Raw genomic sequence first — 17,456 nt, 5'->3', positions numbered from 1 at the left:
GTTCTTTTGCTTAACAGTGGTTTGCGTCTTGGAAATCTGCCATGCAGGCCGTTTTGCCCAGTCTCTTTCTTATGGTGGAGTCGTGAACACTGACCTTAATTGAGGCAAGTGAGGCCTGCAGTTCTTTAGATGTTGTCCTGGGGTCTTTTGTGACCTCTCGGATGAGTCGTCTCTGCGCTCTTGGGGTAATTTTGGTCGGCCGCCACTCCTGGGAAGGTTCACCACTGTTCCATGTTTTTGCCATTTGTGGATAATGGCTCTCACTGTGGTTCGCTGGAGTCCCAAAGCTTTAGAAGTGGCTTTATAACCTTTACCAGACTGATAGATCTCAATTACTTCTGTTCTCATTTGTTCCTGAATTTCTTTGGATCTTGGCATGATGTCTAGCTTCTGAGGTGCTTTTGGTCTACTTCTCTGTGTCAGGCAGCTCCTATTTAAGTGATTTCTTGATTGAAACAGGTGTGGCAGTAATCAGGCCTGGGGGTGGCTACGGAAATGGAACCCAGGTGTGATACACCACAGTTAGGTTATTTTTGAACAAGGGGCAATTACTTTTCACACAGGGCCATGTAGGTTTGGATTTTTTTTCTCCCTAAATAATAAAAGCCATCATTTAAAAACTGCATTTTGTGTTTACTTGTGTTATATTTAACTAATGGTTAAATGTGTTTGATGATCAGAAACATTTTGTGTGACAAACATGCAAAAGAATAAGAAATCAGGAAGGGGGCAAATAGTTTTTCACACCACTGTATATAGGATTGAAAGAGACGTAGATTATTCATTGTTTTCATTAAGAACCAATTAAGAAGAATGTGTTGAACTTTGACTTTACATCTTCTTCTGCTACCGATTAACACAAAAAAATAAGTTTTCTTATTAAAATATTAAATAAGAGACAGAAAATTAATTATTTGTATATACATTACAAAACAGTTGTGGAATCAATATTAATATAAAAGGAAATAAATATATAATAGAAAAAGGAAACAGTGCGTCAACCTCTGTTAACCATTAACAAAAATACACATCAGCCTACATTTCCTTGAAAGGCAAAAGATGCACTGCGGTGTATTTCATATTTCACAGACTATGAACAAAGACAAGTAATCTAAATAAAGAATGATCTCAATTAAAAGAAGGATTTCATAACCAGTCTCTGAACATCTGAAAAGGAAACTCACTCCCACAGGGATACTCCAGGCTAAAACTGAAAATCCCTGGATAAAGACAACAGAAGGGAGAGCACAAAAAATGCTAATTAGAAAGGGTTAAAGTTCTAGGCTTAACATAGCAGCAAGTCTATTTCACTTAAATCTGCTCATAGTGGCGTGTCCAAAGACCTCTGCACCTAGGAACTAGTATCAGTACTACGTGCCCCACTGCCCTGCCTATTTAATGTATTTAAATGTAACTTTCATTAAATCTGTCTATACAATATGCATATTTTTGTAATTTGGTAATCAATACATCCAGCATTTTAACAGTCAATTAATTATTGACGGCAACCAAAGTTCAGTAATTGTTTCTCTGTAGGGACTGTAAATATCAAACTGTACACTTTCATTTTGGTTTCTGTTTTTATCAAATTGATGAGGCAAAATGTTATGAGATGGAAATGCTGAAAATTATTATTTATAACTCTGTCCCCTGCCATTTCTCTCATATAGATATACCTTCATGTCACCAATAAAACTAAAACTCTTATCTGCCTACACTTCCTGTCACTAAGCTCAATGACACGCCATTCAGGTAATATTGTGATATACATCTGTAAGAAAACAAACTGTGGTCTGATGTTAAAGTTTCTTTCTTGCAGTGCTTTTCCATTTACTACTGAACCGTGCTCTAACTCTAAATTTTAAGGAACTACAGTTTGACCCTCAAAACACATTCAAGTGTCTGTGTTATGATAAAGGTAAAAACTCTTTCTTATGACACTGTCATCGTCTTTTGTGTGTTCCTGCCTATGAGCGTCAGGTGACAGCACTCAGCAGTTGAAACATTTGGGATAATTTTTGCTTAAATCTAGGTGGTGATTTGAACAGGCAACAGCAATGCTTTTTTATTTTCATTTATATTTCAAATGGGTGACTAAAAAGTGTAATTTCCAACTTCAGCCAAAAATAATAATATAACTTTGCTCAGGTTTTAAATTTTGGCTTTAAACACAATTCAGTTGATTTTATATTAGGCAAGAAGTGAAAAAAAACAGCTCTCTTTGGTTTCTATATATAAAAAAACAATGTAATACTCTTCTGCAAGACATTTTGTTCAGTACATTTTACCTCATTCTTAAAAATGTACTAAAGTTCATCATAATGGAAATGAACACTATGTATATTAAAGAAATATATAAAAAAGCCTGAAATAAATATCTGTACATGATTTTGGTATGTATTTCTTAGTGGCAATAAGTAATTGTAAATTGCATAATGTAATTGTTTTAAATTGCTATTCAAAATGATCTACCTTGTACTCTGCATTCATGGTGACAAGCTAAAAACAAAGTACTTGCTGAATCTTGACTAGATTTTAAAGAGAAAAGGATGGTTCATGTTTATAAATTTACTTAGTACTCAAAGAGACTGAAATGTTTCAAGGAACAACATATTTTGAATACGTCTGTAACACTACTACTACTTGTGCACTCTCTGCTTGCAATTTCCAAAAAATGAACATTTACCCATTCATGACATATAGTGCATACCTAAATAAACAAGCAGATAAATAAATAATCAGACATGCCTATTTGGTTAACAGAATAGCACCATATGAGTAAGTGTGCTCTATGACGGACTAGAACCCTCTCGAGAAGGTACCATTTTTTACATTAAGGATTTATCCATATCAGTCTTACATTTTTACTTGGTGATAGATGCAGTTTATGATATGAAGTGCTTTCCCCATCTATTTTACAATGTTCATGTATCCCAAGCCAGACCGTCAAATTGCATCCAACAAAATATGTCTATATACTTAATTGGAAACTATAAATGAACCCTATATGAGTGAGGATGATCTTGTGATGGATTGGCAACTTGTCGAGGGCTGACTTCTTCCTTGTACATGATATTGCCAGGATGGGTTCTGGCCACTGCAACCCTGAAGTGAATAAAGTGTGTTTGGAAATGGATGAATGGAAAAGTGAATCAAATTAAAGACATTTATTGGTTGACTAAAGAAGGCACTGACACCTGAAAAAGTTGTGATATTTTGTGTTTGTGCTCACATGGACTGGGTGTTGGGCAGCGTTGTGGGGTCCAGTGATTGTGGGGCATCTGTTGGTGAAGAGATTCACTAATCTTGACTTTGCTGATGATGCTGTGACCTTCTCCAACTGAGATAATGGAAGCTCTGAGGAGGGCTATTTAAAGACTAAGTGAGGAGGCTTGCAAGTGTCCTGGATAAAAACCAACATCTAGGCCTTTAATGACCTCTTGGGCACATCCATCAGCAGTGTGTTTGTCTGTAGAGAGAGTGTTGAATGCATTGAGAGGTTTACTTATCTCGGCAATAACATTTATGTTTCCGGGAACTATTCCTATGAAGTCAGTAGACAGACCAGGAGAGCATGAGGGCGTTGGAAAGGCATTTGTGTTGCTCCTGATATCTTTCCAAAGGATGAGGGTTCAAATCTTTAGGTCCTGGTGCTTCCTGTTTTGGTATATAAATGTGAGACATGGAGGCTATCCAGTGACTTGAGATGAAGACTGAAAACCTTTGGTGCTTTGTCTCTTCAGAGAATCCTTGGGTACCGCTGGTTTGACTTTGCATGGAACGAGCGATTGCTCATGGATTCCTGAAAAAGGCACACTGCCTATATTGTAAGGGAATTACAGCACTATGGCCATGTGCTACGATTCCCAGAGGATCGTCATTGCTGAAGACCTGAGTGGCTGAGCAAGGCTAAGAAGACTCCCAAGTAACACCTGGTTGCGGTAGATAGATGGTCACTTGCAGGGAGTGGGACTGGACTGTGTATCTGCCTGGGAGGTTGCAACCAAGATGCAGCAACACACTGTACCACAGCATGCTCCCCAACCTGACATAAATCACTTATATTTCTGACTCACTGAAGACACCAGAGAGCTCTTCTCAAACATCAAGACATTTCAATTACAAATCATGTACTCATTTTAAGACAAACTCCTTGATGTACCAGCTTAATGCAAGTGAGGAGGACTATCTGAGATGTGTCTTGAAATGTGTCATCGAACAGCAGCTTATAAAAGAGTACTTTGTCCACCTTACATTGATTGCATGTCTCTCCACTTGTTCATTATGATTTGTACAGTAAATTTATTTTTAAAGACAAACTCATGCTCCTAATTTTCCTTAAATGATAAAAGGAAAAACAATATAAAATGTTTATAAAAAATATCTAAAAATTTTAATAAATGGCACCTACCCCTTGTAAATACTTAAAATGTAAACATTTCATTTTCCTTTCTTTTTTTATTCATACATCTTTAAAACTGCAATGCATTATAGAATATAGATAAAGACAAAACAGACATTTCTTCTACGTGTACTGTACCTGTCATAGCAGGCAGGTGATTCCTATTTATATTGTAAATGCAAAGTCGTCATGTAGGAGATGGGTATTCCCAGAAACTCCTAAACTGTATGCGAGTCAGAAGAACTATTTTGAATGGTAAATTCAAAACAGGTCCAGCATCAGGACACAACATTCTGTTTAATCTGCCAACATCATATTTAAAGTTGTTTATGTGTTTATATAGTATGAGAAGTATGAATTAATAAATACACTGCACAGACACAGATAACTTACCATGAGCCTGTAAACCCTGCTTACTATCTAACCACTAAACTGTTTCTGACTCATGGTTGACCTGATTTCCTTGACAATGTCTTTTAGTTCAGGCAGCTTAAAGAATTAAAAATGCAAATATGAACCAACAATTATCTGACAATTACTGGTTTTCAGTCTTTTTTGAAGGTTCTGTAATAATTAGATTAAAACTTCTAATGCTTTATCAATAACCTACACTAATATACTGCACACTTAAAATGTACTTCTTTGTAACATACAGTGCATAATTAAAAGCTGTGTCGTTTAATGCTTCAATCTGTGAGTAAACAGACTCTTTTTCTGGCTTGAGATACGGTAGCTAGAAAAGGCTTATACCAAGTTTCAAGCTGTTGTCATGGTCATTATTTACACATTAACACGCTCACTGCATTGGCCTGCTTGACAATACAAACTAAACTAATTGTACTCTATATTAAACAAACCACACTATCAGGAAGCAAATGAGCAAACCAAATGCATTGTGTGCAATTCATGAATTCAATAAATTTTTTATAAAAAATACATTTAAAAAAACATAGATCTATAAAAGATTAATTAAGTAGAATGAACCCAGAATGGGTTTATGAAATTTCAGAGTTAAAAAAAAAATAGACCAGAATGCAATACATTAGCTCTTCTCAGACATTTCCATAAAGTGAATCCAGTATACTGTATTTGTGGGCTCATCAGTGAAACAGCTATAGAACAACAGGAAACCCATGTACAGTACTGTATTTGTGCCAAAGTGTTATGAATTAAGGGATTTTGGACATTTACCAATTTCTATCATTATTGTTAGTGATTATTTGCAGTGGTATTATATTTATTGTGGACGCTGCCATTCAGTATGTTTGAAGATGGCGCCAGCTGTATTGTTGTTGACAATGCTACTACATTGTTATCACATGATGACCAGGAAGTTGTGCTGCATGTCACTATCACTGCAATGGTCTTATATTTTAAACAGTACACTTACCTAATGCCTAATTGATCCAAACATAGACCCCAAAATAGACTGAATTTAGCAATGTTTTAAACACCACAACTAATAATCATCACTTTAAATGAAATTATGATACATAATTTATAGACATTTGATGTTCAGCACAATGTCCTTATCCACCTGGACCAACAGCTATTCAGCCAAACTGGAATTTTCTAACTTCAAAGGCCAATCTTCTTAAATAATATGCTATTGTGGCTGTCCATTTGTCTGTCCATGATTTTAAATCTCCTGTAGCTCACAAACCGTATGACCTATTGACCTGAAATTTGGTACACATATATTACGTGATGTCTGCTGTCCACTGGGTCAAAGATCAAACCAGGAAGGTCAAGGTCAAAAATCAAATAACCTGTAGCCTGAAATTTGGTACACATATACTCCACTGAAATTCTGCACTACAGCTTTATATTAAAAGCGAAGAGTTTTGGAATTATTACTCTTTTGATTTTTATTTTATTTTATTGTAGAACCAACTCTTGGCAGCATGCAGCAGGGCAGCCGTGCAACGGATGCGTACGGGCGCCATTCTCATCCCTACCACCTTCACCGTCACATCCCCTGCCTCTCCATATTTCAAATCATTCTTGAGGCAGACAGCTGGAGGGCATCATTGCTACCACCTTCACCATCACTTCCTCTATCTCTTCATATGTTAAAATATCTTTTGAGGCAGATTAAAGACTTCAGTGCCAGCTTAAGTGAAAAATGAAAGAAAACATACTAAGTAATTGCAACATACACACTGACTTAATCAGCTTTAACACAAAATGATGCCGACGAAAGAAGAGAAGAAGCGGGCCGCTAGCAAGGAGAAAAGAAGAGCTGCTCAGGAAGTAGCAAGCCGGAGTACAGTCAAGTCAAGTGTATTCAACTGCATGTTATCGTGCAGTACGCCATTACTGGTGTGATATAATTCCTATATGACACACAACTTTTATAATAGTGTTTTTAAACTGGAATGAATATTTAATTTAGTCAGCAACAATGTTTAAAAGTATGATGTGCCATTTACTCACTGATCTACCTGTATAAAGATAAAAAAACATTTGTGAGGAAAACACTTCTCAAAAACAACATACCACCAACTACAACTTCTTAACAGCAGGGGTGAAATTTTGCATGATGGATTCATTGCTTTAAGCTGCTTTTACTAGAACCCATGCCGATTATCTGAATGGATTAACTTGAATTGGGACTTTCCACATCACACTTGTTGAGTGTTTGTGCTTCTGTGCCCAATGCAGTCATACAGTCTGGTTTTGTGATAGTAAAAATGAAACCTAGTCACTTTCAAAGCTGTTTCAGATGCACAAAATCAATGGAGACATATGCAATAGTCTTAAGTTTGTACATTCTAACTTGGCCATTTGCACATCATTGTTTTTATTACCCATATTTTTGGGTATTTTTTTCAGTTGTTCGACCATTCTCTATCATGTTATTTAACCCCAAAACTATTTTACATAAAAACAGTTCAGAAACAGCCACTACTTATGTCACACTTTTTGCACAGTTTCCAGTTTAAACACAGACATTCTGGCTTGTAGGGAGGATGCAAACCTCTGGGTTACTTAGGTTGTGTCCTTGATTTCCCAAAGCACAAACTCTGTCTATGCTACAGTCAACAATAAACCCAAAAGAGGACAACTCAGAACAAGTGGTTGCCTCTAGCAGTCAGTTAAACTGCAACTGTATATTGAAAAAGAAACTTTGAGATTCACATTCTGCTCCTTTTAGTGATCTAGTCTGTGTCTAGTGGAGGTTGGCGTACAAAATACTAGAGGCGGAGGGAAAAAACAGATACACAATGTTTTCGAAATATTGTTTGCTATAATATGTCATCATATATAAAAGTTGAAGATGCAATCTCCAAATTCAAAAAATTCTTCAAAAGACACATCTTCCTTTTTGCTTTAGAACCAGATGAGAAGCAATGTCAGTTATGCCAAATGTTGTGTGGACACTATTGGCAGCATGCATTTTTAGCCTTTCTATGTGTTAAAAACTGTACGCACTCCAAAGTGCATTATGGGGCAAGTGGGCAGGAGAATCGAAGAGAAGGTCTTTCAGAGGTGAGTGCGAGTTTTAGCACCCTACACACACTTTAGTAAAAAACTTTAATTTTAAGAGAGTGTGTTTTAGTAAAATATGACAGTCATTTCTTTAGAGTCATTTTTTTTTTCTTTTTATGTTTGATAATAGTAATACATGAAGTCTTCTGAGCAGTTTCTCTTCTGTCCCTTGTGCTCTGTTCAAATAATATAAATAACAACATAGACTGGGCTCCAACGAAGCTCCACAAGTAAGGAAAAGGACTGTTAGTTCTTGAGGGAAAAAAAGAAAAGAACAAGAAGAATAAATAAGGCAGTGACTAATTAGCGTACAACTTTCAAAGTACTGGAGAAAAAAATTAATGTTCAGTGTTACATTTGTATATAGAAATGGAGTAAATTATGAAACTGGCATGTCAATAAGGAATACTTTTAAATCATTTACAAGTGTGGCTTTTGTTTTCTATGTCACTGTTTACAAGCAAAATCATTCTTCTGCAGAAAAATCAACAACTATATATACCGGCTGAATAATTTATCATGGTAAACCATTTTATAATTTACTTTTTTGCATACATTGCGTCTTCACAATTTGGGGAAGGCAAGGTTAACTCAGGGATGTCCACACAGGGAGTCATTGATAAATTATGAACATGCAACTGTGTGACTACCAGCCTGTACCCTAAGCTATTAATCCATTCTGGCTACCTAAAATGAGTACATTTTCAGCAAACATCTCCTCATGTCAGCATTAGAAAGTGTGCATCCTCTGATAAAACTTTCACATAGTATAGTACAAATAGATAAACCATACAAATAGTACTGTAGAAGCTGCAGGAAGCAGAATTCTGCATCTTAGCAACATGCAGGACCACACAAGAGAACATTAACAGAAACTAAATTGCAACCAGAATTAAATAGTGATGACGCTATCATTAAAGATCATTTTCCATTGATGCGGTGTATTAATCTTAACGTTTCAATCTTTCTGTACACTTAAAATTATCAATTACCTACATCTACAAAATTTTCCGATTGCTATCTAGAATCTAACAAGGCAAAAGGAATACAGCCATTTTAAGCAGCACTTCTAATGGCCAGTGATAATAAGGACGCAATGAAATTCTTAACAAAAAAAAAAAATCTGATAAACTTTATTTTCCATCAGAAGCAGAAATAATTACTATCTTCACTTAACAATGTGGTCTTAGTAATACCAACAAACAGAGAAAAAGCAAGAGTCTAGATAAGCAAATATTTATTTGAGCATGAATATATCAGTAGATAGTGTCGCCAAGTGGTTAAGTAGCTGACATAGAAACAACAAGGCTTCAGCCTTAAATCCCATTGCTCAGCTGTTTAGGCAAACCCAAGCAGCTCACATAACCCGTCTTGAAACATGAAACTTGAATAATAAAAGTGTTGCACTGAAAATGTTAAATTCTTCAGGATTGTGCTTACCGAGAAAGAGGCTCAATTACATTTTGTACAGTAGCAGTTTAGCTAAAGTACAGTATGAAGTGCTTTTTTCTCAAAGTAGCCAATATTATGGTCTTATGTAAAGTTATCATGAAGAAAACTATCAACAACAAAACAATAGCAAGTCTGAAGTTACAAATTAAAACTGAGCATCTGAACGCAGTATCAGAAACAACAGAGACTACAATACAGAGCTAGTCAAACAGTTCTTTAAAAATAATGTTAAATCATTTCAACAGTTCACTTAGTAGTTATCTGTTAACACTGTAAGATAATAAAATAAAGTCTTTCAGGGAAACTGTAAAACATATCCAAATGAAAATAAAAATGCATCTTTTTGTCATCCCTTAGAACTCAGAAACTTATAAATTGTTTCAGCTTCCTGTTAAACTAGCATATTTCCTCCTGAAAAAATGGAAAGAGTTGTGGTTATTCTGATGTTACTCCAAAAAGAGCGACAGCAAGCTTTTTTTTTCTTTTTTGGTCTTTCAGATTTGTGTTTGTTTCCATCTGCTGTATATGTGAATTGATTAAGGGCAAATTGTTACAAAATAAATTCCATAAGTATACTTAAAGAGGCAGAAAAGAAAGTTCAGTGGCATAATGCACTTTGTGCTTCTTAAGAACATTAATTAGACTTTTCAAGGACCCCAGTTTTATTCATTATATTTCACAAATTATAGTGGTTTAAGATATTCACATATAGTATACGACTGTTATAGCATCACAGATCAAGAAGAGAGAAAAAAAATTTAAGTCACTGGAAACCACAACATTCATATTGCTCATCAAGAGTGAAGAGTGCAATGAGGTTGAGAAAAGCACATTACCTGATAAAACTCCCGAAGCCAGGTCTTCTGCAGGTTTTCAGGCTAGAAAATAAAAGAAAGAACATAAATGACAATTTAGGTTTTTAAAAAATATTTCTACAATATGTCATACATATAGAAAACACTAAAACATAAGACATGTAGTTTCAACCATTTCAAGAACCATGAAGGGGAAACACTAAGTGCACTACTAAGTGCAAAGAAATCCCTGTGGCAATCATCACAAAAGGACTGGTCTTCTTCCCATGTGAACACAAAGTACAAGTTCATTGCTTCATTTGTTTAACCAATTACCACAGCAGACTACAGACAACAAATGGTTTCATTTACCTAACTAGCTGTCTAAGATGGGCTGAAAACTAGGTAAACAATGTAGACCCTAATGTTAACGTTTGCACTGTATCATCTATTGAAATCATCTATTTTGTAAAGCATGTAGTAATAAAATGCATTGCATTTGTCTTCCAACAAATGACACATTAGAAATATTTGTAGTTATAAAATGCATTGCATTTGCCATTCCAACAGATGGCACATCTGTTATATGACATTTGGTATGGGGCTTGTATTAGCAGTACTAATATGTGTAAGGCACCATCTGTTGGACAACAGAGACACAGCAACCGGACAAACACACAGATATACAGACACTTCTCCATTTGTTAAGGTAGAAAGGACTCCATGTACTGTACTTTACACTGAGCTTTCAAAAAGTGCATAAGCCCTTGGGCAGTTTTCAAATATTGCTGAATTAATAATTATATGGTCACATGTTTATATTCGAGTTACACATTCTCTCTGTATCTCACAGAGTTTTCTTGAGTACAGTTTTTCCAAAAATCATGCATGATAGGTTCATTGAAAAAATCTAAATTGGTCCTGTGTGACTGTGATTAGGGTTACAATAAACTGGTGACACATCTAGGACTGTTTTTTTTCCCTTGCTCATAGTGCTATTTTAACTGTATTATTATTATTATTATTATATGTTAATTTTGTATTTTAGATAGATAGATAGATAGATAGATAGATAGATAGATAGATAGATAGATAGATAGATAGATAGATAGATACTTTATTAATCCCCAAGAGGAAATTCACATAATCCAGCAGCAGCATACTGATACAAAAAACAATATTAAATTAAAGAGTAATAAAAATGCAGGTAAAAACAGACTCACATGATGAAACTGCTTTTTTTTACTGTTACAATTTACAAATTAGCTGCAGTGCAGATTGTCAAATACATTAAAGGTGTTTTCACACCGACCTGATTTTGGAAAGTTGTTTTAAACTCTGAAGCTATTTCCCTTGTAGTCCAGATTAGGTAGATGTTATTGCGTCAATCACACTATGTTGTATAGGAAAACAACCAGACCAAGGACCCTTTAGAAATGTCGGCCTCAGGGGGGTAAAACTGAACCCTGGACCAGTTTGCATGAACACAAAACTTTTGTTAAATGTAATTAGGCAATTTCAAGATAATGAGTCAAGGGTTACCAAAGAGCAGTGACAAGGTGCAATGCCTTCACTGTATGCCCCCAGCAGAGCTTGCCACCTTCTATAGAGTCGATTAGATGAAATGTGTACTTACTATAGCATGTGAAGCAGTGCATAATTTTCATGTACTCTTCTACGTATCAAAAAATAGGCTGCTCAAAAGGCTGTGTTCAGTAAACAGAAAACGTATTCCAAATGTGGTGATGTAAAAACACTGTTGTTGTTGACCCTTCATAGTGTTTTTTTTTCAGGAAAAATTGTTCTTATCCAAAGAAAGAAGTTCACATCTTATCAATGGGGTATTTGTTTTTATGATTTGATTCACTTAAAATTTTGCTATGTGAAACATAACCTAAAGTTTTAAATAAAGTAACCAATTATGTCATAATTCTGCACAAAGCATTAGTGCATTACAAGAAATGTTAACACTGCAATCCACTGAAAGTACAAATTCTCAGAGCTCACAATGGAAATGTTTAGTGGATTAATTATTCACCCAGTTTAAATACTGCTTGGTCCAAATGTTGCCTTGTCATTCTTAATGAAGTCGACATAGCATTCTTAAGTTGCATGGGTGTTGATGTTGAACATTTAGATGACCATGGACTGTTAAAAGTGTTGCAAGTAGAATGCTGACTAAGAAACTCAAGGACGTTCACCTACTTTCACATTGTGCTTTAGATCACTACCCTGCTTGCTAAGAGATGTATTTTTGCCCTGACATTAACATTGTTAAATAAGATTTCTTGCAGTAGCTGCCTAAACCTTGTTAACCATTTTTCTACAAGTTTGCCAGACACTGCTCAAATACAACCACCACCATATAGCGTGACTCTGTAACCACCATTCAGCACAGGAGAAATTGTCTAACATTGACTACAAATTGCCTTCCTTAAGAGTATTCTCTTGGATCGTATTCGTCAAATAACAGATTACATTTTTAGCAGTATTTGCGATTGGATGAATAGTAACGTTCTAAACTAAGTAAGGAAAAAAAAAACAGAAATCTTAGTGATGGGAAAATATGAATATAGCAATTAGAGGTATTAGAAATAAATTTGATCCCTTAGGCTTAAAAGTCAAGACAAAGATAAAGAATTTAGGAGTCATTATTGACTTTAACCCTTAACCTTAAATCGCATATTAACCAGATTACAGTACTATGAATGCATTTTTTCGCTTAAGGAAAAAAGCAAAAGTTAGACCTCTTATAACTTTACAAGATGCTGAAAATTAGTTCACACTTTTGTTTTCAGTCAACTAGATTACTGTAATGTATTCCTAACAGGACAACCTAAGAAAGACATCAATCAGCTATAATTAGTGCAGAATGCAGCAGGCAGAATTTTAACTAGGAAACAAAAAATTCAGCACATCTCACCAGTTTTAGTGTTATTACATTAGTTACCCATATCATTCACAATTGACTTTAAAATACTACTCATGGATTATAAAGCCTTAAATAATCTTGTTTTGTCTTTTATTTTGGAATGCCTGTTCCCCTACACTGTAAGTCGTAACCTTAGATCTTCAAATAGAATCTGCTTATAATTCTAAGAGCCAAGCTTAAAAGAAGTGGCGAGGCGGCCTTTTGCTGTGGTTCACCTAAAATCTGGAATACCAGTAGAAATTCGCCAGGCCAATACTGTGGAACATTTAAAAAAAAAAACTGGGAAAAATTCATTATTTTAATATGACTTTTTCTTAACTACATCTTAGTTGTGTTCCTGTTAAACTATATGGGCATAGAATTATCATATTCTTCAGGGATCCACAATCTTCATTAATCTCTACTATTCTCTGCTGTCTTTTTCAGTTCTTCTGTAGTAACAATCTACGCCACCATCACCTGATCAAGGCACCATGCCGCCCCCTGCATTGATGGAATGAAGGTGGGTGTCCCAGTTATCCACAAGCTAACATCATCATATACTATTATGTGAAGCAGGAAAACAAAGAGGACTGATTTAAGAATATTTATGTTATGTAGAATGCCCAGTGTCAGTTGGGCCTTGAAACCCCTGCAGATTTTGGTTTTTCTCCAGCATAAATGGAGCTTTTTTTTTTTGTTTCTGTCCTCCAGGACATCTGACCTTACCTTTTTTTTTACTTATTGTTCAACTAGCTGTGTAAGCCCGTGCTATAAAAAGCTCGGTTCCTAGAAACTATTGAAATCGTCGGAAATAAAATTGAAATGAGGTTTAATTTTGCTGATGTGCTCGCCTCACTTGTGTATTAGCGGCTAAGCGAGTTTGTCTTTCATCTGCGGTTTAACTTTGGTGACAGAGTTGCTTTCTTTCAGCTTCATGCTGTAGCCTCATACTTCTTTCTTCTTCCAGCTTGTTATCTTAGGCCCGCCTTGCCGACTCTTTGAGCTTCATGCTGCAGCCTCGCACTTTCGAGCCAGACAGATAGACACACACACTTCTACACATAGACATTTATATATATTATTGCCTAATCTTATTTGTTTTTCTTTTCATGTAACTTTTTTTTGTCATCTTAAAAAGCACTTTCAGCTACACTGTTTGTATGAAAATGTGCTATATAAATAAATGTTGATATTTTTTTTTTTCTTAAGTACAGTACTAGCTTCTTTCTGGTACTGGGCATTATGCAATGTTCTCATTGATTGTTCTCTCAAATACTAAACTCTGCACCTCATTTAAAGTAAATATCAGGCTGACTTCACACACTTCTTCATTTGACTCCAGAACTTTAGTTAATAGCATTTTCTATGAAAGGTTGGTATAATGTGGATTTCAAGTGTTAATTATTGAGCTAGCAGTGTTCACTAGGGATCACTGAAGTGTTTGGTAGGTTTGCTATCCTTCTTCAAATCAATGCCGCTTGATTAATTTATCACTGAATTTCTTACAAACCTTTGATCTTTATTTCTGAATTTTCCTTCAGAGTCACTGCCTAATTAGTAATCCTTAGGATGGATAGCAAGGGAGTTTTTCCTGAATTTGTAAAAATCCCATAACTAGGTGCTATCAGAATGTAAGAGCTCAAAAAGAAAAATTTAGTTTAAATTGATTTTATATATCTGTACTTGCTTTAATTCTCTTTGCTTCGAAAAAGGTTGAGCATGTTCCATTTTGTAAATTATTTGAAAAAAGTGTTATAAATAAATTATGATAATTAACAGAATATGAGATTAGTGCAAATCTGAGTATAATATCTTATAAATGTTAAAGGTGCAGAAAACATCACATATAAAAACACTGATTTACTGCATTATTTAATTATCAAAATCAACCAGAATTATTGATCTCTCAATTACAGCTAAAGATTAAAAAGAAAGGCTTGACAAATGTTCTAAAGAACCAGCCTGGTATCTTGAAGGGCAAAACGTTGTATAATTTTGACACTGTGTCATGCACTCGCGTTTGTTGTCTAACTGGAAAATAACTGATGCATGCTGATTCACATAGCTCATAACATGCTTCATTTTTTAAATGGGCAAATAACTGGAATGGGATCCACTTCTTTCATATAAGTTACCCTCAATAGTCCAATCTGTTGTGCATATGAACCCTAAATGGGTCTTGCTGCTAAAGGAGTAGCCATTGGTTTCTCTTGACCCTAAACCAAGAAAATCAAAAATACAAAAAATGGATGGATACTGACAGAACATTTCACTGTCTAGCAAATTATAGAAAGAAGTAACTGAAGATTTTCATATTTTAGATCTAAAATGTTAATGAGAACTTTCAATCACAAAACAGCACTGTAACTGTTCTGTCTAAGTAGACAAAGATTTTTTATTATTTTTTATAATTATTTTTTATTATTATTTTAAAGGACCAGAAGAAAACCACAAACAAAAATCGTGCAAGAATCAAAAAACATGAAAGAAGTCAGCCTTCTGTCAAAAAATGTGTGAAACAAAAATCTAATTTAAAAGTTCAGAAATGAAACTAGAAAAGCACCAAAGAAACAATGACGAGAGAATAATATAGTTTATCAGTCTCTGATGCAGAGTAATACACATGCCAATCTTTATATGATCACACCGATGATGTAACACATAGTGTAACCCCATGGGATTCTACCACACAATGTCAAGGCAATCACCAACCCCACTGTCAGAAAATGGCAGTGCTCACAAGAAAAACAAAATGATGTCATAGAATAACAGTAAAAACTTGCTCAGAGAGTCTTAAATCACAAAATAAACGTGTAAATTGAATTACTTAGGTGTCAAAACCTCATAAAAAATGTACGGATTACCCTAAACAGTTCAATGAAAGACAAGAAAAATTAAATCTGGGACCCAATCATGACAATAATTAGGAAATGTACAGTAGCTACAGCAGATACAGTAAGGACTCTAAACTACACAAGCAGAAAATTATGTATTACAAATACATAACTGATCAACACGTATTGTGGTGCAGATATCTGCTTGGGTAACTATTTCTAAGTTTCTATTTTAAACATGTATAAGTGCATTGTTTTTGTGTGTGTGCGTGTGTGTGAGAGAGAGTGAACATGCTCCAGGACTGCTCCCTACCTTAAAGTTATAGTACAGCAAAGCCAGACCTATAATATTCTGGAGACAACCACGGGTGAATTTTGATTAAAAGTGGATAAGAACAATTAGATGGCACAATGAGTGTCATAATTCTAATTGAACACCTCATGAAAGCTGTGCTCAAAGAAGGGGAAGTGATTTTGAACTGCAAAGAGTGGTGCTGCTCTTGTTAACCTAGTCCAACTGACAGCAAGCTTCTGATTACGATGAACTGTCTACGGCTGAAAAGTCTGCTAAAAAAAGCACTATTAAACCTATAAATGTGTATTTCATGTGGAGGCGGCATATTACATGTGTTAAAAAATAAACATAACCTGTTGCAAGAGAAAAACCTTTCCGTAAAATCAGATTCGTATTTGAAACCCCAATTGACTAGTGGTAAAAGTGAACAATTCGCTGTCACAGGTGCTGTGTGTGTTCTGTTCTGTTTTGTTCAGCTACATCAATATCGTTGGAGTTCACGTAAGGTTGATAGAACTGGTGGCTATATTTGTGAAAATATGAATTGCAAAATATGCATAAGAAGTAAACACAGGTGAAAAAGACGACTGTTAAGTGAGTTGATAACGAAGATCGAAAAAGAGGTGTAGTGTTCGGTACTCAAAATACCCAAATCAGTAAATGTGCATAACGACACTGACACAAGTCCAGCAGAACCACAGACAAGATACACACTCTCATCTAAATGATTAACTAAAGGAAGTTAACATTATGGTCTCATTGGAGATGCAAACATGCCAGGCCAGAATATAGCCGCAGTGTTTTAACACATATCATATCCATATTGTCATCACGCTCATTACAGTACACAAATTAATCATTAAGCTTCTGTTACATTGTGCTTCTCTGCTTCTGAATGGATAACTCATTCTTAGCTTTTCATTTTCTCTCAGTATCAAGACTTTTGTTCAGTTTCTTTTGCTCTTTCCTGGTCTCTTCATTGTCATTGTATTTATTTCTCCAACACATGAGGAGAAATGGGGTAGGAAACTGGAGACGGGTTTTTGGGAAGAAGCCACACACTACAAACTTTCTAGTGAGCTGTCCCTAGATGTGCATTCTCGTTCTGAGAATCATGTCTAGCCCCTAGAGACTATCTGCCTCAGAAGACTGACGGATTTAAAATAAAAACAAGAAAAGAAAACAGTTTAAAATAATGACATCGAAACCAGATAGTTATGAGGCACAACATGAAATTTAATTTAAAAGTTTGCTGTACTCTGTAAAGGCAGCC

At 35.2% G+C, this 17,456-nt stretch overlaps 1 protein-coding gene across 1 annotated transcript in view; it reads right to left on the bottom strand.

The window, feature by feature from the left end:
- LOC120540065 (inositol polyphosphate-5-phosphatase A) overlaps positions 1 to 17,456 on the bottom strand; it is a 542,509-nt gene that overhangs the window by 351,345 nt on the left and 173,708 nt on the right. Inside the window, exon 2 of the mRNA XM_039770535.1 lies at positions 10,183 to 10,224. Within this exon, the coding sequence (XP_039626469.1) occupies positions 10,183 to 10,224 (42 nt within the window). The remainder of the gene's footprint in view (positions 1 to 10,182; positions 10,225 to 17,456) is intronic.

The sequence above is a fragment of the Polypterus senegalus genome, chromosome 1, assembly GCF_016835505.1.
Source record: "Polypterus senegalus isolate Bchr_013 chromosome 1, ASM1683550v1, whole genome shotgun sequence".
NCBI classification, from domain to species: domain Eukaryota; kingdom Metazoa; phylum Chordata; class Cladistia; order Polypteriformes; family Polypteridae; genus Polypterus; species Polypterus senegalus.
Note: the sequence above shows the minus strand (reverse complement) of the source record. Positions and strands in the feature narration are given on the sequence as shown.